Genomic DNA, 23,428 nt, shown 5'->3' with positions numbered 1-23,428 from the left:
TTCTAAAGGTTCTTTCAGATTTACGTTCAATATCTTAAATTATTAAGCTTATTTGCAAATGTATGGCTCCAGTTTCTACAGGCACAAATTATGTTATTTTTGGTTAATGATGAATAATGTGCATGTGTGAAAGCCAAATCCCTTGTCTAAAAGCTATGTATGAGGTTTTGTCCAGCTGCAGGTGAGATTTAAGGCCAGGTGCAAGTCCTCTGACAGCAGGAAGGGTTGATCAAATAGTACCTGTGTAAAATAGGTGTTGAGAAGAGCAGAATGTGCTCATCTGGTAATACGCAGGTTTAAAGGGAATCTTAATTATGAATGAGAGAGCTGACATATTCTTACTCTTGGCTCTCAGTTTTTCTGTCCTGATAGATAGGATGCCATGTAGTTTCTTCTGTCTTTTGTATTATCTTGTTTTCTTATTCACTTCCTTTTATTCTGTGCTCATTATGTACCTGGCACTGGAAGGACCGGTCTCCAGGATGTTTTTAGTTTCACGGAAGGTACTGTTAAGTACATCTTTTTTCCCCTTTATTAAAAAACAAAACAAAACTTATTTTGAAAATGTGGAGTAAAAGGCCACCTTCTTGATTAAAGCTCCTCACCTTAAACTGCGGAGCTGGTGAGTGGCCCAGGTGCATGGCAGGCTGTTGTTTCATTTTACTTGATGTTATTTTTTCCACTTTCGTTTACTGATTAGTAACTAATCTTCTATATATTTCAGTTTCTTTAGGATCAAAAATCTGTTTCTTTAATCATCACTTGTTCCATGTTTTATTACTGAGTTGACTAGATTTCACTTATTATCACTGTCTGTCAGACTGTATAGAAAAGTTCATATTTGATACTGACAATACTCCTTTTTTAAACCCTGCTTTTTATTTTGTTATTTTTAGTTGAATATATAGGGATTAAGCACTCAGGAAATGACTGTGTTAATGTTACACATGTAGTTTATCCTGTTGGCATTCACATCCTATATGTAGATTATGTACTATATTGTGAAGTAACAGTGGCATGTTCTGTATTTGTAATATTCTTCAATTTACTGCTGACCTTCCTTTGTAATTCTAGTAGTTAATTATTTTAAGTTTGTCATACCTTTCATGTATATTATTAGACAATTTGCGAGCAGTTGTACTGCTGGCTTGGAAAGTGACTACTTTCCTTAGGTACAAGTTGGAGCATAAATATATCCCTGCGTGATCTGCCTCCCAAGTTAGTTGTTGATATATTACTCTTTTCTCAAATTTAAGAGCCAGGTTATTCTGTGGGTTTTTATTTTATTTATTTATTTATTTATTTATTTAATGTAAAGAAATACAAAGTCCTTCCAACAATACACAGAAGGACAGTATGTGGTGCAGTGAAATGTAATTTGTATTATTTCAATGCTGCAGGGAAAAGGCGTGGTTCTGTTTATATGTAGAATAAGAGTCATTTTCAATATGTAGCACACCTGAGTGTAAAATCTGCATGTTGAATTATAGATTCTCCAGCTTTATTCAGAAGTGCATTAATAAAGTATAGAATACACTTAATCACGTAGAATAATGTTCCCCGAGGTTCTTGGCCTGGACATAGGAAGGTTGTGAAATTTCCTCAATGTTTGTGTTATCAGCTGTTGTTTATTTGTAGTTCTTTTCTTTTTGGGTTAAAAAGAAAGAAATCAAATTAAGAGAATCAATAAGTTCTTTGCTGCCAGAATCTTGCATTTCAGTGTCTCCTGAGTGTGCCCTGTTTTATATTATATTCTGAGGCAGGGAGTCTGTGAGATTTAGAGACGCTTTCATGTGGGTCTGGTAACCTGTGGAAGGGCCATCTAAGGGAAGCCTGCTGGCCTTTTTTGCTCGGCACTTGGACTAGGTCTTTTGGTTCTTGAAATGTTAGGTTTGATTTCTGTTAGATTGAAGTGGAGGTTCTTCCAGCTGCACCTTCTTTACTTGTGCTTCAGAGATATTTTGGTGTTGCAGTACTACAAAATACAGAGTGGCAGTTGTATTTTATAAAACAATTAGATATAATGGGGGGCAGGAACAAGTAATGCTACTAATGTAAAATTTCAGAAGGAAATGATCACAGTTCTTTGAATTGTTTTCTTCTAAACCTTTCTTCAGCATGATTTGTGTTACCCATTAATTCAAACGTGACAGTACTTCACAAATGTGGAGCCTCAATTAAATCTCTGATTTTCTTTTCTTCTAGACTATACCTTCTGTAAAGCTTTGTGGAAGATATATGTGTGTGCTGCAATGGTGACATAAATATTTAAGAGGACTGGAACAAGTTGTTGAGAATCTGTGTTTGTTTTTAATGCTGCTGTTGAGATCAATCTAAGACAAGTATACAACATGAGTTTTGTCATGAAACTTCACAGACATTTTCAAAGAACGGTTATTTTGCTGGCCACTTTTTGTATGGTGAGCATTGTTATTTCTGCATACTACCTGTATAATGGCTACAAACAAGAAAATGAACTTTCTGAAATCTCTTCAGAAGTGGAATGTGGTGATCTTTCACTGTTTCCATACAAGCTGATGGAGATGAAGACCATGAAGCCTATCGATCCCCTGAGGACAGATCTTGTAGTGCTGGTGTTTGTGGAAAGTCAATATTCAACATTAGGCCAAGATATAATAACCATTTTAGAATCTAGCAGATTTCAGTATCACATTGAAATTGCATCTGGAAAAGGTGACCTCCCAGTGCTTATAGACAAAAATAAGGGCAAATATGCTCTCATAGTGTATGAAAATATTCTAAAGTATGTGAATATGGACTCTTGGAACAGAGGTCTTCTAGATAAGTACTGCATAGAATATGGTGTAGGGGTTATTGGATTTTACAAAGGCAATGAGAACAGCTTACAGAGCTTTCAGTTGAAGGGCTTTCCTTTCCACATCCACAGCAATCTAGGTCTTAAGGACTGTTGCATTAACCCTTATTCCCCATTGCTCCAAGTGACTAAATCCTCTAAGCTTGAGAAAGGTCCTTTGCTTGGAAATGACTGGGCAGTTTTCCAGATTAATCATACAGCTTACCAACCAGTGATATTTGCAAAAGTGAAGACACCAGAAAACCTTCTGCTACCTGCTGCTAAAAGTGCTCTGCATGCTACAGTAATTCATGACCTGGGTCTCCACGATGGGATACAACGAGTCCTTTTTGGCAATAACTTGAATTTTTGGCTTCACAAGCTGATTTTCATAGATGCCATCTCTTTTCTGTCTGCAAAGAAGCTCAGACTGTCCTTGGATAGGTACCTTCTGGTTGATATAGATGACATCTTCGTTGGGAAGGAAGGAACAAGAATGAATGCCAATGATGTACAGGTAAAGTATGTACAGAAACTAATCATTGTTACAGCAAAGTATCACGCCTTTATTATTATTATTAGAGCAAACAGTTATTAACAGTTGAAACTCAGAAAGGACACAAATCACTAAGAATAGTGATGCAAACTCTTTGTGCCTTGAGAGAGAAGCCAATTTGACACCAGCTTTCAATAGTTGTTAACTCAAGGTGTAGCAGTTCTTTCCTCCTCCAGGCTGGTACTAAATGAAAACATAAGAAAATAAGAGTCACTTGTTAATATCACTTGTTTTCTCTCAAGTAACAAAAATGATTGCTGAAACTAAGTTCTATAGTCTCACTGGCGGGCACCTCTGAATTATATTCTATGTACTATGTATGGAAAATAGTCTCTCACAAGAAAATTAAAGATGACTAGTTGCTAAGTAACTGTTAAATGAAGGTGGTAAGACAGGCAATGTTTTCATTTCTCTCTATGTCCCCAAGCACTCACAGTTCTAATTAAATAATTGCAGAGTATTTAACTCTAGTCTGATGATACCTTCTGCCTAAATGTGTACTTTAGAACTACTTGGAAACAGCACAGGACTTCTAAGCATGACCCAAGATTTGTTAGCATGTAATGTACTTGTTGCTATTCTTACAAGTGGGAAGCAAAAAGAAATGTCAGCATATATTTTGAAGAACAGATTGGATTATTAGCTGAAATGTTTAAAATGTATTTCAATTGTCAAAAGCTGGCTGCAGCATTTCACCTTTCTTATCTTAGTTTTATGACGCTTACTTACAAGCAAGGTTGTATTAATTTGCATCTCAGAAGCTTGTTCAGTCACTTAAAAATGTTAAGTTCTTACCTTAACATTTCAAGTTGGACATTCCTAAACGTCCTTTTTTTACTCTGTTGTCATGCTGTTCAAGTGAGGTTGTACGTTGGGGTCAGTAGGAATAACGTTATTTCTTGCTATATGCCTCCCTTTCTTTTTGTGAAGTCTTGTGACAGAGCAGATAGAGATAACTGCAGAACTAATAGTCTAGGAGCTAGAAGTCCATAAGATGCTGGTGACTGGTTTCTTCTGGAAACATGGGGAAATTTCCTGCGAAAACTTTAGTCATGGAAAGATGTTCTGAGAAAGGTTGGGCAATGATAGCACTCTGTGAAGATGATAGTCTTATTATTATCAACTAGAATTTGGTGGTTGTTGTGTGTGTGATTCCCGCCCCCCCCTTCCCCCCCTCCCCCCCCAGTGGTAGTATATTTGTCAAATTGCAGCAGCCCTGTGTTATGCTGTGTTATTAAGCAAGAGACTTGAACTTGTAGTTACTTCTATTTATTTTAAAATTACATCATACACTGAAACTTCCTTTGCGTATGCAATTATGACTCAGATATGTTTCTTAGATAAGTAGGTGTTTATTTAAAAAAAAAAAAAAAGTATGGGATAGGAATAGAATAAGGGTGAATTTCTGTATGGAACATGGTGGCAACATTTGAGCTAGGTGGATAAGCACGCTTTGAGGATATCCAGTGTGCAAAACGAAATTGCAAGAATAAGGTAATGTCTGACTCACATCAATGGCAAAACTCTGTTGTTCTGCGGGAGAGGTTTCTATTAACAATTCAATAAAGCCTAAATAGACCTCCCTCTAAGTTGTATGGTAGCAATTTGAAATATTATGTTTCAAATTTTATCTCTGTGAATGGCACCTGAAGATAATCATCCTAACTTATCCTAAAATGAAAAATTGCCAGAATTACTTCCTAGAAACCAGCAGCTATTGAGGCAAATTAGATTAAAGCCAATTCAAAAGGATGAACTGTGTTGTTTTGAGAGAATAATTTGCACTATGTCAGAATGTTATCTTTCCAAAGTGAAACTGTCAAATTAAACAGAAATAGTATCAAAGTAGAAATAAATGAAATTATCCTACTTAAAAGTTATATTGAACTTTGCTCTGAAAAAGTGGAATGTGAAAGCGTTCCCTTCAGATTCTTCATCTACTTAAAAGTTAAAACGTTTTATTAAACGTGTTGTTAGGGCTGTCAGGTGCGATGCATCTTCATTACTATTAATATCAAAGGAATTACCCTCTGTGGCACATTGACATGTGGGAGGAATGAAATAAAATCAATTTGCAGTAGTTGAGAATCTGTTATTGTATAGTGTATTTTGCATAACTGACACTCCATTAGATAGCAGTGATTTACTGGGTTCTGTTGCATTGGCCATGACAGAATTGAGTGTAAAGAACGGTTACTAAATGAAAAGTTTGTGTAATTCCAAGATTGTCTTGTTTCTGCTAAGGTTATATTATAAATACCGGGAGTAAAAAATTGGATATCATGTTTTTGGTTTCATTTTTGTTTAGCGTGTTTCCTATCTAATATTTTCTGAATGCAGTCACATCTTTTAAGACTGAACTTACTGAATGCAAGGTGGATGGTTCTTCATACACTCCATTAATTAATGCAAAGCAATTTAAACCATCTCAGAAAGCTTCTAATCTCCAGAATAGCTGTTTGGTTAGCATTGTTCCCCGGATAAGGCAAAGTTTAGAAGCTGGAGAGTTGTTGTGGATGTTATACAAAACCTGTAACTCATCAGTGATTCAGCACTGACCCCTCTGGGTCCATCTGGCCCAACCCCTGCTCAAGCAAGACCATCCAGAGTGGGCTGCCCATATCCATCTGGTTTGGAAGATCTCCAAGGAGGGATATTCTAATTTCAAGTAAGGTCAGGTTTTCAAAAGAATATCTTATTCTTTTTTATAGGCTAAGCTGCTCTCTTTGAATTTTGTGAACTGGAGCTGAGAATATCTGAAAATTGCTGTCATAAGGTTAAGTGGTATTTTTTTTTAAATTTTTTTTTATCAGTAGTATATATTGACCTCGAAAGAGTTCAAGTCAAAAGCAGCCCCTCTACAAAGAGTGCCTGCTGCATCTCTAAAAATTAGGCAGAGTGGTGGTGCTTCAGCTGGAGTATCTGTGGTGCCAGAAATACAAGTGTTGAGAGCCCTCATATATAAATCTTGTCCAAAGATATTTAGAAGTCCTATAAAACTAATAAATGGATTGTTGAATACAGCTTTTATATTAAAAAAAATAAATAAGTAACCACAAAGCCTTGAAACCGTACTTCAGATTTTTAGGTTTCCTGATTGTTACTGATTTGACAGTCACTTTACAAAATCTGGATAAATAAAACTTTTCTCCCTTGTGCCATACTGAGTAGCTGCCATTGTGCATCAATGGTAATCATCCATTTTCATCTTTATTTATTTTATCATTCTCTGATACATTAGGAATAACAGAAGAGAACATTTTTGTAGTCTAATTGCCTCCCACATTGAATATAAGTGTAGCAATGTCATCTCAGCATTCATTTTTCAGTAACTGTTTTTCTCTCTTAATATCTGTCTAGTGGGAGAGAGTATTATGCTGTGACAGTGTTAGATTTTTTCTTTGTGCCTTTTATTCTGTGCAGTCCAAATAATTCTTTGAAACAGACAGACAATCTATCTAAATATCTGCAAAGAAGTTTATCTTAATAGACCAAGATTGTCCCAGCTGACAGTCTAGTAATTTAATATAATCTTTTTTTTTTTTTTTTTTGGTCACCATTACTTTTAATTTTTTTTATTTTTTTTTTTTCAGACTATAAAGTATTGAAAAAGCCATGTGATATTAGGAGGGAAATTAAATATGACTTTTTTATTTTTTACTTACTGTCCAGTACTGGTGGGTTACAGTGCAATATGCATGAGTTGGTCAACCATTTCTTTCTTTTCCCCATTCCATCAATTTATGTATTTCCTTGGGAGCTGATCATGCTTTCAGAATGAAAAATCAGAACACTGTGATTTTTTATTCTTTCAAATCATTAGCTGTGTGAACTTTGCACTGTGGGATACTTTGTATTTTTCAAAAGAGGTAATTTAAACTGAAGTCTGGTAATCTCTACACTTTCTTCATGCAAGCCTAATTTATTTTTTTTTTTTACCCCTTTAATTCCTGCACGTGCTCAGGTTTGGATCTATGGTGTTCATACTATTTGGGAAGAGTCTGGCCTAAATGAGCATCTTTGGTCACGCAACATATTCACAAATGGAATCATGCTAACACTTGAACATAATGTGATAGATACTTCTTGTGTTTTCTTATTGTCTTCTGTAATTGCCACGGAAAAGCTTTCATATTAACCATATGCATTCTTGAGAGGAATGTAGTTTCTTTCTCTTTTATGAGTACTGAGGCAATACATCAATTAGGAGACACACATTTGGGAAAAGAATCTTGAACTTGCAATGTTTTTTGCTATTAGACTTGGTGAGGAATTGGACTGCAAGAGCATTCCAGCTAGTGATTCTCTTTCATATCATCTGTGCCAAATGGTGTACTGATAGCACAGAAGATGTAGCCAAAAAGAGTCAATTCGTAGAATTTTAGCCTCCGTCACTCACAGTCTGACATCTTGCCCAGATTTTGAGTTTTATAAGGTACACATCTCTATCAGAGCTAGTCCTCTGTCTTCCCACAATAGACAACACAGAGAAAAAGATGGTCTTTAGGCAGACACTGATTAAGTTAATTGCACCTTAAAAGCCGATATTTTGCTCACAAAATACTCCTAGAGTGACTAAGATCAAGGCTAAACATTTGCACTTGGTCACATGAACCTCATTTTTTGTTCCAAATCCAATTTTGCCTTCATTATCCTATTTCCTCAGTGCTTTAGTGGTCATCTCTTGTCTAATGCAACAGGGATTTCTCCTCTAATATGTAACTGTGTTATCCTTACACTGCAAATTTGTCCTCCCTCATCAGTATAGCTTAAATTGATACTGTTGTTTAAAACCCATTTAGTGTCTTTCTCTCCTGTGTAGCGTATGTAGAAAGAAAGCAGGGATTCCAGTGGCAGAGCATTCCACTGGTATGCTTTTCAGTTTTAAAAATACAAGGCCATATCTTTTCAACTCCTCTTGCTTAGGATTGACCTATATATTTCCTTCAGAGAAACTTCTGTATATTGTGTGTTGAAGCTGAGTGGCTAGAATGTGCCAGAAAGCCTGAACTGCCAAGGCACAGGGCAGTTCTGTCACAGTAGAAAGCCTAATGAAGTTAATTGTTTCTTTATCTATAGGATCGCACAGCAAGTTATCAGTAAAGAAATGATAGGTATAGAAGAAAATGGAGGCTGCACAGAAGTGACAGGAATGAGGATAGTTAGGTCTGAGTGTGCCACTTCTGGGATTAAGCTGGGCAGCACTGGAGGATTCTAGGTGTGTTTGCTCCTCCCACCCTGCACCTGCATAAGATAGAAACAGCTAAACCCAATGGAATAGGCTTGGCACTGACTGTACAGCTTATTGCGGTACTAAGTGCAAGAAGACACAAAGCTTGCTTAGTAATCATGTGTCCTCAGAATGAAATCCCTAAATAGAGCTTGAATGTCAAACAGCAGTGCTGGCATGTTCCCTAAGAACTGCAAAGCCATATTTCATTCAAATTTCAATATTTCAAATGAAATATTTCATATTTCATTTTCATATTTGGGAGTGTTCAAGAAACGCTTGGATGTGGCACTGAGGAATATGATTTAGCCAGGAAGTATTGGTAATGGTTGGACTAGATGATCTTCTAGGTCTTTTCCAACCTTGATAATTCTGTGATTCTGTGATTCTTTTCCCAGTAGGGTAACTGCGTTGACCCATTCCCACCAGTTGGAATTAAACTGTTCTGTTTAATTATACAGAATTTCTCAGGTGCAGCAGCTGTGAAAAGGGTGCTGTGTATCTAAGGAACATTGCATTAAAAATGTGAAAGAAAGTAAGCACCGATTGACCTCCAGATATTCTTTCTATCTTGGAGTCCATTCATGTTGGTGCATCAAGCGAGAGGAAGCTTTCAGTTGTAGTGCTTTATCTGTTATAACGAAACCAAATTTCATTCTTCCTGTGAATTTGGTGTCTCTTGTTGGTTCATTGTTTGCTGGAATTCATGGCTTGTTGGCTTATTTTGGTGATGGTGTTCAGGAGTTTCTTCAGAAAAAAAGCAGTCCAATGTGGTTGTCCTTAGCCCCACTGAACCTGTGAGAATCATCAGAATTGTACCACTCACACCACTCACATTTCTGGTGCACTGCAGCCTTTGAGGCCTTCAGCAAAACAGTTTAAGTATCATTGAGGTGGGTAATATTCTGTGTATCTGTTGTCCTACTTCTGTTAGGACCAGGTATACAAATAAGCTAAGTATTTTCTATACCAAAGGAACTCTGTTTAAGTTTTGAACGTTTGGAGGAGAACATTTTTCACTTTGCAGGTGCCCCATGTGGGAGGGTTGGGTCAGGGCAGTGATACTTCCCCATACATCCTCATTTGTATTTACTGGCTGCAATGAAACTTAACTGCTCAATGCATGGTCCTCTGGAGTGTTAAGACAAAAGATATCTCTAAAAGACAAGGCAGGTCACTAATCATAAAGCTGTATATGGAGATTTCCTTTTTCCCCTTTTTCACCAGCACTGAAAAAATAAGTAACTTTTTTTACTATTATTTATTTAATTTAAAAGCTTGTGACACTGTAAGTTTTCATGCAGTCCTAAATCTTGAAAGTGTTTTTTCCACGCAGACTCCTAAGTGAACTATGATCCTGCTGCGGCCCGGAGAAGTTAGGGAAGGCAGAAAACAGTTACAGCTTTTCTTATTGTCAAAGGGGCTGCAGAAACTGCTTGTCGGTCTGGTAAATCCTGTGTGATCTTAAGGGCTGGTAAGAATTATTTGTTTCAAGCTGTTTTACCCCAGTTTGACTACTGGTTATGCACTCCCTGGCCCATCCTACCAGTAACATCTTCTAGTTAAGCATGACATGCAGTGTTTCCTTCTAGTTGTCTTACTTTTACCAGCAAGTTCCTTGGTGCCCAATGTTCCAGTTCACTTCAGCAGCAAAGCTGAGCTTTGCCTTAAGGATGCATTTTCTTAACAGCCATTTATATCTGGTCAGGGGATCTATAGCCATTTAAAGATATCTGTAATGTACCACATGAAACTGATATCACCTCATAGGGCATCATTTTTCTAACAAAAGTATGAGCACCTACAGAGGAGAAAAAAAAAATAAAAAAAGAAGGAATTAATGGCTAAGCATAATTTTTCACTTGATCTGGCTCACAAATTGCATCTTTAGCTACTTGCCCAAATACTCATTTACAAATAAATTAAATAATCCCAGGATATGGCCAATGAAGTTTTGAGATATTCTACAGTCACTGTTTTACTTGAACGCACGTGGGTTTTTTTTAGGCTATCTCTGAGAACATGTGGTTTTCAAAAAGTGACTTGAGGCAAAATCATTTTCTTTTCTGGAAAGGAGTAATTTATAATAAAGGACAGAGGAGAAAGCACCACTGCTGGAGAGGAAGCCAAGGATTTCTTGCTATAACTTCTCATTTGTTTGACCACGGTCATCTTACCGGTCTGGTTTGCTCAGTGGAGCTTCTTACACATGCTGAACTGTTCCCAGATATTGTTTCTACACAATACTTTCTAAAATTTTTGCTTCTAACGCCAATAGTAAAATTAAAAGACAAAAAAAATAAAAAAAGGAAGTTCTTGGTATTTTTTGATAATTTTCAGATACATACATGCTTCCACTGAAATGTTACTTTAAGTAATGTGTTGTAGTTTCAGCAGCTGACATATGGAAGTAATAGAGAAAAGAATTACAGCTCCCTTTTTATAACCAAATGAAGGCAAATGCTCTGGGGACTGTCACACATGACATATGGCAAGAGAGTTTCCTTCCACCCATAGTGATTTGCTGCCGTTTGGGAAGCTTATTAGCATTCTCAGAACAAGGTTGTTATTGATCCCATTATTTTCTCACATGGAGGTTAAACCACTCTTAGCACATTTAAGGGGGAAAAGTACTGCATTCCCAGCCCATATCTCTACTAAGTGACTGTTTCTTTGCTTACCTGTGTCACAGGTCTTGCAGTTTAACTGTTGGACGCAGCTGAAAAAAATACTGCGCTTTTGGTGTTGATGTAACTTCACGGCTTTTATAATTAGCACACTTCCTGCCTTACCAAAGAAATTACATCTATGAATCTACTGTTGATTTCCCAAATCAGTAGGTGTGCAGCATGGATGCAGCTGCATATATGTTATAGCAGTTAAGGAAATCTTTTTCATTTTTAATTCTTTTTCTCTGTAGTGTGGTGAGCACTTTGATATCCGTAGGCTAAATGAATTCTCTTACCAGTGGTGTCTGCCTTTTGTATTTTCGTTGCTGTTATTGATGGAATTGTTCACTGTGAGAGTGGTTTAGCTATTCTATTTCAGTATTAAGTAGTTATTAATTATATTAAGTTATGTTAATCACTAATACATTAAGGAGTTATGTTCATATAGCTGAACTCTTTCTAGCAATGCTTCTACTTTTCCCTTGGCTAAGTTTGTTATGCAGAGGTGTCTTTATACTTAAACGTAAGTCTTCGCTTACAAAGAAATCCACACCAAATGCTTATGTCCACACAGCATGCCATACTTGAGTGATCATTTTTGGCTCACAGCCATGTAGTAAGCAAGTTCTGTCTCCTTTCCTTTTCTCAGAAACTTGCAATTTAAGAATGAATGTGAATATTTTCATGGATGAGATGAGAATGCATGTAATTCTGCACACTTTGCTTTGAATATAGTCAACATAACCTAAGCTCAACTCTGTTTGGGTTGATCCATATGGCTGTGAAAGCAAAACCTGCCATTCTAAAACTTACAAAGTGAAATGTGAGTCAGGACGTATTGAAACCTTAGTATGCAATGTAAGACATTCAAATCAGCTGGATAATTCACTTCTGCTGAAAAAGCCTTTTCAGAGTTTCAAGATCAGTACTTTCAAAGCTGTCTGTTGTACAGTGAATAACAACATTTTGAGAGCAAAAGAAAAAGGGAAGTTGAGGGACATCAAAGCTCAGTAAGTACCTTCTGTGCGTTAATGTACTAGACCTGAGGCAAGATTCTAACATTCTGTGGCATGTGTGGCATCCTAATTCAGGACTGGCTGTGTGCTGGAACTGCTTTCCAGCCTACTGGCAGTGTAGCCCTCTTTGGCCCTGTCCTTCCATACACACTGCAGGCTCTCAGGTCTGAGAGAATTCTTTTTGTTCTGTTTGCAACTTTCTTTATTAAGTCTCTCGGAATGCTGCAGGCATGCTGTGAGAAGCACTTTGTTAATAAAATAATAACAATGCAACTACAGCTGTACAGATTCATCGCCATACGTGCGGCTGGTAAAAGAATTATTCTGGGCCTTTTCAAATGACAAGCTTGCTGTCCAATTCCTCCTGCTAATAGAATGGAATAAAATTTTCACAGGCAACAGATTGAAATGCTGAGCAGACAGTTATAGAAATCAAAGCAATTAACTGTAGAACATATCAAGATTGGCTCTGACATCTTCGCAGATTTTCAGTCATATCAAGAAGGCACAATATGGCTAGAACAGAAAAAGGAGAGGTAGAAGTGGGACAGTTATTGAGTAGCTGCTCTCACGAGAGCAGTTGCATGGAAAGTGTCCATCCTTCTCTCCCATCTAGTCTGGAAGATGTCAGTGCCACAGCAGGGTTTAATCTGCATGGTCATGCTTACAGAACAAAGTGAAAGAAATTCAGTAGGTTGACCGTATGTTTGTAATCCTTTATGGAATAGCAGTGCTGTATTTCCGTACAATTCTAGTTTACTTTTCCTTACAGATTTCAGTGTGACTGATCTTTTTGCATATAAGATAACACAAGATAAAAGTGATACTTCCTCATTAAAAATCATGTTCAACAAAGCATAAAATCCTTATGATCGATTTAAAAATAAATAAATAGGAGATTCCTTCTCGTGCTTTGCAGCCTTTGGGATAATTTAGTATTGCTCCTTAGAATGTACTTTTATAGTGAAAATAAATAATAATATTTTACAGTAGGAAAGTATTTCATCTTTCATCTAGAAACCAAAGAGGTTTCTAGAATGTTGCATTCAGTTCTGCTGCACTTAATTAGAAACATCTAGGGACTACTTAGACAGAGACACCAGGACAATCAGGAAATGTCTGAGCTAGGGCTAGAAAAATAAAGACCAGGGAACTTGGCAAGTAATGGTGACCAAAGCATTACCAAAAAGCAATATGCTGCAGGTGTTTGGAGACTGTAAGCAGTGAAGGTGGACAAGAATTACTTGATGTAAGGTACTGAGATATTTGGCTGAACAGCCAGTGGTTCCTTATAATAGCATGTGTTTTATGTAGTTGAACAGAGGGTAGTATCTGAAAGGAGCAGGAAGGATTATGTAAGTCTTTAAAAATTAAATTCAGCAAGAGAGGATGAAATATGGAAGCAATGTAACGTTGGCGGGGAATTGGTACTAAGATGTACTCTCTCTTACAGTGTAATGAAATGCAAAGCTCACTTTGGATCCCTATATGTCAGTTTGAGTTCCCTAGGTGTAGAATTTAGTCATTTGGGGGTGTTTACCTACCTACATGTAGTTTCTGTAATCTTGCCCTTTAGGAATGAGAGCAGTTGTGCAAAACTGGAAGAGATGTATTAACTGTTCAAACTAAATAATCCCCCCGTGTTTCTCTTACCAGTTGTCCCATGTTTCACACAAAATCTTGATTATTTTTTTTTTCTTTTTATTTCCTCTGCTGAAGTATTTCTCCTAGACCAGGTGCTATGTAGGAGTCAATGAAGCTGTCCAAATTTTGATTACCCTATTTTAAGTTCTTAAGTCTTCTCTGTGTTGACGACATATAATCATAACTCAAGCCCTGAGTTTCATGTCAGCTCTTTTGTGCCAGCCTTCCTTGCCTGTTTTTTTGTTTGTTTTTTTTTTCATTTTCTACCAATTATTTGATGCAAGGGCTGATTTAACAGAGGAAGTTCACTCAGTAACTTGGAAGCTACTAATAAAGATTGGGGGGGGGGGGAGGGCGACCTTTACACATCAGCTCATCCAAGACAAGGGAGGGAGATGGACAGGTGAGTAGATAAGAATTTTTACATAGGCAAGACAGGAAGAGAAGCTTGGACATCTATTTGCTGCAGTTGGGGAGAAACAAGAAATAAATTTCTGAGTACACTGTAACATCTGCATGCTGCCCAGCCCATGGTATGGTTCATTTCTTCTGCATGACAGTGGTGTGGTAGCTCTGCTACACTTGTTTGTATAGGGCGAGCAACAGGATGTTTATCTGAATTAAGAGAGAGCAAGTCTTCATTTATTTGTGCTTTATTTTATTTGTTCTCTAAGGTGTTAAACTAAGTATTAGCACCAATATTATTGTGCTTGTCTAAAACCCTTAAGGGGAAAAAAAAGTGTAACATCTCTTTTTGTCTGGTAACAGCATGCAATGTCCAGTATTAGTTTTCAAGCTACCTAAATTGCAGCATGTTCTTCCTTAGCCCATGATTTGAGTGTTACTTTGAACACATAACAAATTTATTTGGTAATCGTAGCTAGTGTTAGTAACCACTCTAATTACTGGAAAAGTCTTGTAAAATTTTAAATGCTTTAAAATTTGTACGCTGTAGAAAAATAGATAAATACCACTCACTGTTGCACTGTGATTGTCAATATAATTTGGCCAACCTTTCAAAATCTTGTTTATTTAAAATTCTACTGAAGAAGCCCAAGCTTTTCAACTTAGGAGGCAGTTCAATCCATGTTTATCCAGGGTCTAACACTGAGGTTCAGAGAATACTAATGCTGACAAAATAAATCAGATTTTAGCTTGTTCAAAGGCCATATTCACAGATAGTTGGTATCTGATGTACACAGCAGTGATACCACACTTTAACTTTCCTTTCCAGAAAACATCATGCATTTATAATGGCTCTGTTTGCCTTTGTCAGTCAATCAACCCAACAACTTCTGAACCTACGGGCCAGTTTCATTCCAACTTGATAGATATAGAGAGTTCTCAAAGATGGTTGGAGTCCTTCTAGATGCCAGGAAATCAGTGGAATAAGACATGTGTAGATCAATGCATGTTCTAAAACAGGACTCAGTGAGCTCTGCTTTTATCCCTTCGCTTTGATGTGCCCCTGGCATGTCAGTCTATGTCTGAAAGCTAGTGATAGCACAGGCCATCTCTTATTTGTCTAGATAGGAATGGCGGGGGTGGCGACATGGTGGAAAAGGAAGGTGGGGCTTTTGGAACCAAAAGGGCAGATAAGTCCCAGGGGTGAAATCCAGACTACTGAATGGTAAGAGTAGGTTTTGGGGACAAATCTGTGTTAGAAAAAAAGTTTTATGACACAAATTACTTGCTTTGTGTGCCAGCAGTGAGTGAAAAGGTGGGTCTGAAATCTAACTTGCATCTCTAAAATCACTGTCATTTTGGCTACAGCCACTGACAGATGCATGTGAATGGGGTGGATGTAATGATAGCTGCTGCTCTGTGAGGCCACTGCTATCCCTTCTGCTGAGAGATGAAGCCTGGAAATTCTTCCAGTATTGAATCTTTTGGATATTTTCATAATCCAGTGTCTGTACAGAACCACGTGTTGGGGGTAAAGGGGCCTCTAGCAGCTGAACCAGGCAGTGCATGATGAATAGGAGTGCACATATTTTGCCATATAGAACATGATGGCCAGTCCACACTGTGAAGCACAGCTCTATTTGGGGAGCAGCCCTCCTCCAGTCAGACGCTGATTGCTGTGTCTGGTGGCAGCAGTGAAGGCTAAAGCCTTAGTTCTATGTCAACTGGCCTAGGTTTTTTGACCTTTAATTAAAAGAAATGCAGGGCTTCATTTCAGTTAACTGTAAGCTAATGAGATCGTTTAGCTGTTCAGTGATGGTCGCCTCTTTCATCAAAGTACAGTTTAATTAAGAGCTACTAATTGCAGAATCCCATACAGAATCCTGAAAACAGCGTGATAATTACATTACTTTATTAAATACTATTGGCACCGTGTATTTAAAACCTTCCATTTACCTTGTCATAATGAGCTTATTCTCATTAGCTGCTATCTCAACCTCCAAGAAGTGAGAAGCTGGTGATAGAACTTAGTCAAAGGTATAACTTAAATCTCTTCATTGTACACATGATACATCTGGATGAAAGAGCCTAATTACTTTGAAATGTGTAATTGGGCCATCATCAAGATTGTTATTTACATGATACAAAAAATACCCAAAGGAGGTTCCAGCAACAGTAAAATTGTGTTCTTATGGAAAACTTTGGAAAATGTTGTCTCAAATGACTTGTGTCAGAAGTGACTACTTGGTTTGTTTGTTTGCTTTTAGTGTTCTTTAGAGCATATCAAATTCAGGTCCCTATCTCTGGTAATCAGGATTGCATGTTTGCATACAGTTTATAAGCATAGGTGTTACAGCCTAACAGAATCTTTGCATAGAAGCTGTAGGTTTTCTCCTGAATTTTTTGAAAATCAAATTCACTGTGTCTCATACTGGATACTGAAAAAACCAAGCTGCACATCATCAGGCTTCAGCCTTCTATTTCATCTTATTAATACTTTGAAGAGCAGCTGGGTTGCTGAGTTAGTGGTGCTTATTGAATATATTGAAAAGATTTGCACCAACTTTCTTACTTGTTTAGTGCGGTCCTTAATGCTATAGGAAACCTGTTAAGATCCGTAGATGGACGGTTGGAGTACAGTCACAGCTAATGCAATCAGTGACAGCTTTGCCTGTCCTCCACATTAAACACCTGGGCTCTAAGGCACTCTCTCTAACAGAGAATTTAAAAATGGAATTGCTGAAGATATAAGCTAGCTGTCATTAAAACATACCGATTTTTAAATAATAAGACTTAAAGTCTTCTCCAAAGATTTTTTGCACATATTTTTAGTTTTAAGTTCTGCCATGGTCCTCTGTAAACAGTCGTCTTGCTGGCGTATGGTGCTTCCAAACTGTTAATTAAGTTGTCCTATTTTTAAGGGATTGCTATATTTAAGGGTAGACCTTTCAAAATCTAAAATCAAAAATTTGTAATGCAAGGAATATTTTTTCTTTAAGTCACTGCATCTTAAGAAACATTATTTCCCTAATTTTTAATATTCCGTACAAAATAACAGGCATAGTTATATAAAATAACAGGCATAGAATCTGCTATGTTATGAACTTCAACATCATTATTATCACTTGAGCTTTGTTTCAGCAAACTCTGCTGGATTGTGTCCTATTGGGTGTCTTGCTTCTGCCAAACTATAGAGCAGTATCCTTTCCACACATAGTTTAGGGTCTGTTTATAATTTATGGTCTCTGGCAGCTGAACACTTTGCTGGAAAGGCCTGAAGATTTTTTTTGTTTTGGTTTTTCTCTCTTGCCCTCTGTAGCCCAGCTCAGTTGATAGAATGCACAGAGAAATGTCATCATTCTTCTCCTTTTGTCTGAAGGGTATTCAAAATATTTTTCAGATAAACCCAGTATACCCAAAGCAATTATTCTTTCTGCTGCATAGATTAAATGTTTATGGTAATGGGTGTCAGAATGATAATCTTGGAAATCCAGAAAGAATAGACATTGAATTTTAATGATGTTCTAAAATACATAATGTATCTTGAGGGAAACATTTTTCCTCAGAAGTAAAATAGTCTGTCTAATAAAATAATGATTCTCAGCCACGTGGGATGGACCCTTATTGACACTGCCTTATGTTTCTCCTTGCTGTGCTACCTTCCATTGCCTTCATACACTCCAGATTCTTGCTGCTGCCTTCACTGCCATAGCTCCTCAATGGTTGCTGTCACCGCATCACTGGGGCTCACTTTCAGCTTCTTATCACACTGATTTGATGTTTCTTGTGGATCCCTGCTTCTCCCTCACTGCTCTCTCCCTTCCTTAGGCAGAATGTCCCTCCTCCTTCCTTTTCTTCTGTAAATCTCAGCAGTGCCAGAACAAAAGTCAGAACCAGAGACAGTTTGTCTCTGGTCTGTGCTATGCTGGTCCATGTCTCTGAACACCTTGTTAGCACCTCAAAGCCAAGGACCAGAATGCAGAAGACGGTAAGGCAAACCTCAAAATACAAATGGGAGATTTCAAGTAGTGATTGTTGAATTGCTGAAGCACAGTGCTTTAAAAGAAGCTACTTCTGCATCCAAGCACCAATGAAGGTGCTTCGTGTACTTAACTTGTGTGCTTTCACATTACACTTAATACCAAATTGTTTTAAATTTTCAGGAAGTCTTTGCTATTAATGAAGAGCAAGTGTGGTTTAATAAGCAAACAAATTTGTTATTCAGTGATTCCATTTATAGTATGTGCAACAGCAAAGTAAATGTTCTGAAAAGAGATTTGTTTTCTGAAGAAAAAAAAAGAGCTCAGTGTTGTGATTTTTCCAGCCAGTCTTTCTTCCTTTTGTTACTGATGTGGAGAAGGTTTTGAATTGAAGTTTAGTGTCTTAATGCTTCAGCACTGTGAGCCTATGTCTACTTTCTTGCTAATTTAGTTAAAATCTTTGTAGTACAAGTAAAATTAACAGTTATGAACTGTTTTGCTTTTCAAGTGTCTGAGTTCTTTAGCAGCTCTTGAGCAGGAGAATGGTCATAAATATGTTGGCATGACTGCAGAAACACACAATAGTTCCTTCTTCATGAAACAAGATTAAAGCATTCTTGATTTATGTATTTGATAAGCTGAGATGTTTGGGATAGAAGACTTTGTTGATGTTGAAGAAATTACTACCATCTGTTTATCAAAGACAAGTTGACACTTCTGACATCTCTGTAACAGGCTATAATGGGAACTCATGTGAAGAGGCATTTGAGAACAGGAGTAAGAATGGTTTCCTGACTAAGGAGATGGGAAGCAAGTTCTGGCAATATGAGTTTTATTCTTGGCTTTACTGCTGATTTACTTGAGCAAAAGCTTGAAAGCTTTTAACAGCCCATTGTCATCTGTCTGTGCCTCTGTTTTCTTTGTAAACAAAGTTGAAATTTCTGAATGAAAAGTGATTTAAAAAAAGAGCTACGCATTCTGGTTGTCAGGAAAGGAGGCCATCCTTACAAAGGCAGGAACTTTCATATTTTTCCATGTTCATTCAGAAACAGTCCTCTTGGCTTCTACTGTTGCTTTGGTGATCTTGGAGCACATTTTCCCTTAAATTCTTATTTAAGTAAGTTCCTCTCAGGTACTGATCGATAACATAACATTGGCAATTATAGCAGTTTATATTTGCTTAGAGGTTTCATCAGAAGTGAAAATGAAATAACTTAAATGGGATCGTGCTAATTAATCACCCGAGGATCTGACTTTATTGACAACGTAATGCGATTCCTTGTATTCCTTTCATTATACTATAAATATGTCATATGCTGGGACTGGAAGAACTCTGTCTTACTCTCATGGCAACTTTTGTCTGTTCCTTGGATTGTAACAGTGCCTCTTTCTGAGACTGTTTTGGACTACTGGTGAACAAAGGGATCTCTCATCCTATATTGAATTCTCACATTTGATTTCTGGTAAAATAAATTGCCTAAACCCAATGTGTGAGCTAGAAAAAGTCTAAAATGAAATACTCCGTTGTAGCTGTGTACATAATAGTGATTACACAGCCAGCAGTTTTATTTTCCTTACAGTACCAGTGGAAATATAACAAATGGAGTAAGTAATTATTTATAAACAGAGGAAGAATTTACCAAATGGGTTTTACTAGCATGTTTATATAACAGCTCATCCCCAGGTGGATTTTTCATAAAACAATTGTAAAATAAAGAAAATATCACCAACTTACCTTCAGTGTACAGAATAGCATTAGAAATAAAATTTCAGGCTCTTCCTCCCCCCTACTTCTTTCTGTCTCTGATAGAAACTCACAGTAACAGTCCCTACCATCTGCTACTATATATTTTTCCTGAGTTTTAACATTTTGCTTTTAGAACCTGAAAGATTAGTAAAATGTCAAGTTACCAAGAAAATAATCATGGGCACGACAACTCAAATGTTATCTCAGCTTGTCTGTACAAAAGATGGTTCACAGTAGGGCTGTGCCCTCCCTATGCAGATAGAGCAGGTGAGCAGATATGCAGTTGGTTATCAGCTGGCACATTTTTGAACAGCAGTGTTAGATTTTAGCAGAACATATCTTGATTTTAATTAGAATAACATGGCCAAAAAAAAACCAAACCAAACCAAACCAAACAAACAAACAAACAAAACATTGGGATCTCTTTTGAAGTTCATTCTGTAGAAAATGAACTCCAGATCTCCTTTAAAGGTTTGTGTCATTTGTGATAGAAGATCAGTGAGGACTGGAAGCGGGGCTTTCTTGCTGGACTGCTGGCCTAGAGGAAATGCAGCCCCCAGGTACTCAGTGTGAGAAGGTGTTAGTTACACCAGTAATGCCAACTCCCAGCCAAGAACTAAGCACTGAATTATATTGTTATGGAAATGTCAGGAGTTTTTCCTACCCTGCTCCTAGCCACAGATTGAGAACCTGGAATCGTAGCTGTCCTGTTAGCCATGTGGCTACAGCACACTCAAAACTGCAGCAGCAAGCTCCCTCTGAACAGCTTTACTCAAGCATTTCTAGTTTCTTTCCTTTCTGTTTTTCCATTGACTGGAACTTAGACTGGGTCTCAGAAGCTGAGAGGTAGTTAGAAAGGTAAGGGATAAGGACTTCAGCTCAAAAATCCTTCCCAGTGCTTCATAGTTGAATGGTTGATTCTGCATGGCAGTAAATGCTACATAAAGAATTTATTTTTAAATGTAACCTTGACAGAGGCTGCACAGGGCAGTCCTCTACAGAGTTTTCTGTCATGGGGCAGATAGCTTTAAGGAAATGTATTTGACATTAAAATTTTAGAAATATCAGAGTATTTCCCATCATTTGGGACTTTGCTTTATCCCAAAGCCTGTGTGACTAAACTTTTATCACTGTGAGTGTAATGTTGGTTTTTTTCTGTCCTAAACTCCTTGAAAGTTGTATGGTGCAGAAAGATCCAAAAATCTGCCTACCTGCTGGGCTGCTGAGGAACCTACTTCCCTGGCATGCAAACGCCTTCAGAATGATATTTTGAAGGTTTCTAAATGTTATGTTCTTCCATTGGGGCCTGTTGAACTCAGTTCCAAGGAAGAGAGCTTTGCAACCCATTCATGTCATCTTGCTGTCAAGCTGTACTCAGAATCTCAAGTTCAAAGTTGCATAGTGTTAATGTAAGAAGCATGTAGCTGTATCATTTACCTCCCATGTTTTTAACTGCACTTAAGTTCTGCAGACTCTCAGGATGGGGACAAGAAGGACTTTCTCCTCTTGCTACCAACTAGCTCCCTCAAGTACCTGCTTTCCAGAGCCAGGCAGAGCCATGGCTTTATCCACTTGCTGAGGCCTAAGGCATGGCCTCACCCTGTGCCTTCCACAGCCCATGTTGCTGCTGTGGAGGTGAGGGGCTCTTCGATCAGTGATGAACAGGGTAGTAAGATGACTGGAGAATGACTGCATTCGCTCTCCTGGCTGTGTCCCAGTGGGAGTAGGTGGAAAGGCTGAGCACTGCAGAGGGAGAGTAGAGCAGAAACAGGGTATGTGCTGCGGTGTGTGGTCATCTCTTGATGGGGATGACCTCTGGGCATGCTGCCTCAGGCTGCTCTTACTGTGGGTGTTGGAGAGTCACTGTTAATGTTTCCTAGGTTTTACCACTTTAATGTTGTAGGTAGGATAGTTCAAGGAAACAAGCTTGACGTACATCGCAGATAAAGGTTGTAGTTTCATTAGAAGTGATGTAAATGAACACTATAAAAGGCCTGAAGAAGAACTTGTGTGCTCAGTAGCTTGTCCGAAAAGGTGAGTATCACCTCCATCTGTGAAATGGGGCTGTATTTTAAGAAACTGTAATCTAACTATGCTATAGCTATATCTAAAGCTGGACTTAACTTCTGTGCTAACATTTTGTTGTCTTTGGCTTCTTGGTTAAAAAAAATTATTGTGGTTAAGTTGCTGACAAGTTGCTAGCAGTGGTGAGGTGCAGGCTGCCCAGAGAACCTGCAAGATTCCCCATCCCAGGAAGTGTTGAAGGCCAGGTTGGATGGGGCCCTGGGCAGCCTGATGTGGTGGGTGGCAGCCCTGCCCAGGGCTGGAACTGGGTGGGCTCTAAGGTCCCTTCTGATCCAAGCCATTCTGTAACTCTAATAAAATGTAAGTGTCCATATGAGCCTTATTCTCAAGGTACCGATCTGTCATTGAATTCCAAAAGTGGGATGCCTACTCGATCTTTGTACCTTTGAAAATATTCTGTGTGGGTTTTTTTATGTTTTTGTGATTTTTAAACTCTTACCATTTTGCAACATGCTCAGAGGTACTTAATTTTGACAGTGGTGTTATTTCTCACCAGTTTATTACTACAGTAGTAGTGCAGTGCGTGCTGCCTTTGAAAAGCCATTGCTGATCTTGAATGTAAAAATTTCCCTTCCTTTCCAAGGCATTACTACTTAGCAGTCGGCACAAGTACCTATTCCTGGATGTGTGTGCTGTAGTGGCCCTGCAGCTGTGCTGTATGCACTCACAAATCCTGAAAACTCTTGAGTGATCTTTAAAAAGCAGCTATTAAATGCTCACCTGAAAGCAGGAAGAGGAATGTGCACTCTGCGTGTCCTTTTAGAGGAGGCTGTTTATGCTTAAGTTTTGTTGTTACTTTCTAGATGTTTCTTAGTTGTTTTGCATGTTTTTTGTTTTATATCGGGGAGCTGGGTTTAGTAAAATTTGGAGAACTGAAATGGTGAACAACAGCAGAGTAGAAGAATTTGGAGAGATAACTCTTTAAAGTAATCTTTAAACCTTGGGAGTGATAAATCAAGAAAAGCATATTGAAATCAAAGACTGAAGCTGTATCTGATGAGTAACAGCTTTCCCCTTTCTACATTCTGTTTTTTGTTTGTACTAACTTAGTGAAAGTACATTTATGCTGACAGACAGTATCATAACTGTCTGAGAAATGAGTCAGAATTTGGGGATAGGATTAAGTGCTTTGATGTGGAATAGGTTTAATTTAGCTTCTTTCTGTCTTTCTGGATTTTTTTTCATTACATTTTGGACTGTGAATAAAATGCTATGTATGTACTTGACTTGATCTAGAGAAACATAACCCTAATAAATGCTGTTTACCTGAGCAGTGGTCTG

The 23,428-nt window shown here is 37.8% G+C and overlaps 1 protein-coding gene across 5 annotated transcripts in view; it reads left to right on the top strand.

Annotated features, from left to right (window-relative positions):
- LOC107313570 (bifunctional heparan sulfate N-deacetylase/N-sulfotransferase 3) overlaps nucleotides 1-23,428 on the top strand; it is a 66,565-nt gene that overhangs the window by 5,260 nt on the left and 37,877 nt on the right. For all 5 annotated transcript variants that reach the window (XR_014945904.1, XM_085546942.1, XM_015861923.3 and 2 more), the window contains exon 2: nucleotides 2,206-3,332. Coding sequence is in view for 4 of the 5 variants with exons in the window: in XM_085546942.1 (XP_085403068.1) it covers nucleotides 2,352-3,332 (981 nt within the window). In the remaining variant the exon portion in view is untranslated. The remainder of the gene's footprint in view (nucleotides 1-2,205; nucleotides 3,333-23,428) is intronic.

Source organism: Coturnix japonica, chromosome 4 (genome assembly GCF_054131305.1).
Source record: "Coturnix japonica strain WE chromosome 4, WE-NBRP24, whole genome shotgun sequence".
NCBI lineage: Eukaryota > Metazoa > Chordata > Aves > Galliformes > Phasianidae > Coturnix > Coturnix japonica.
This window is presented reverse-complemented; position numbering and strand designations above follow the sequence as displayed.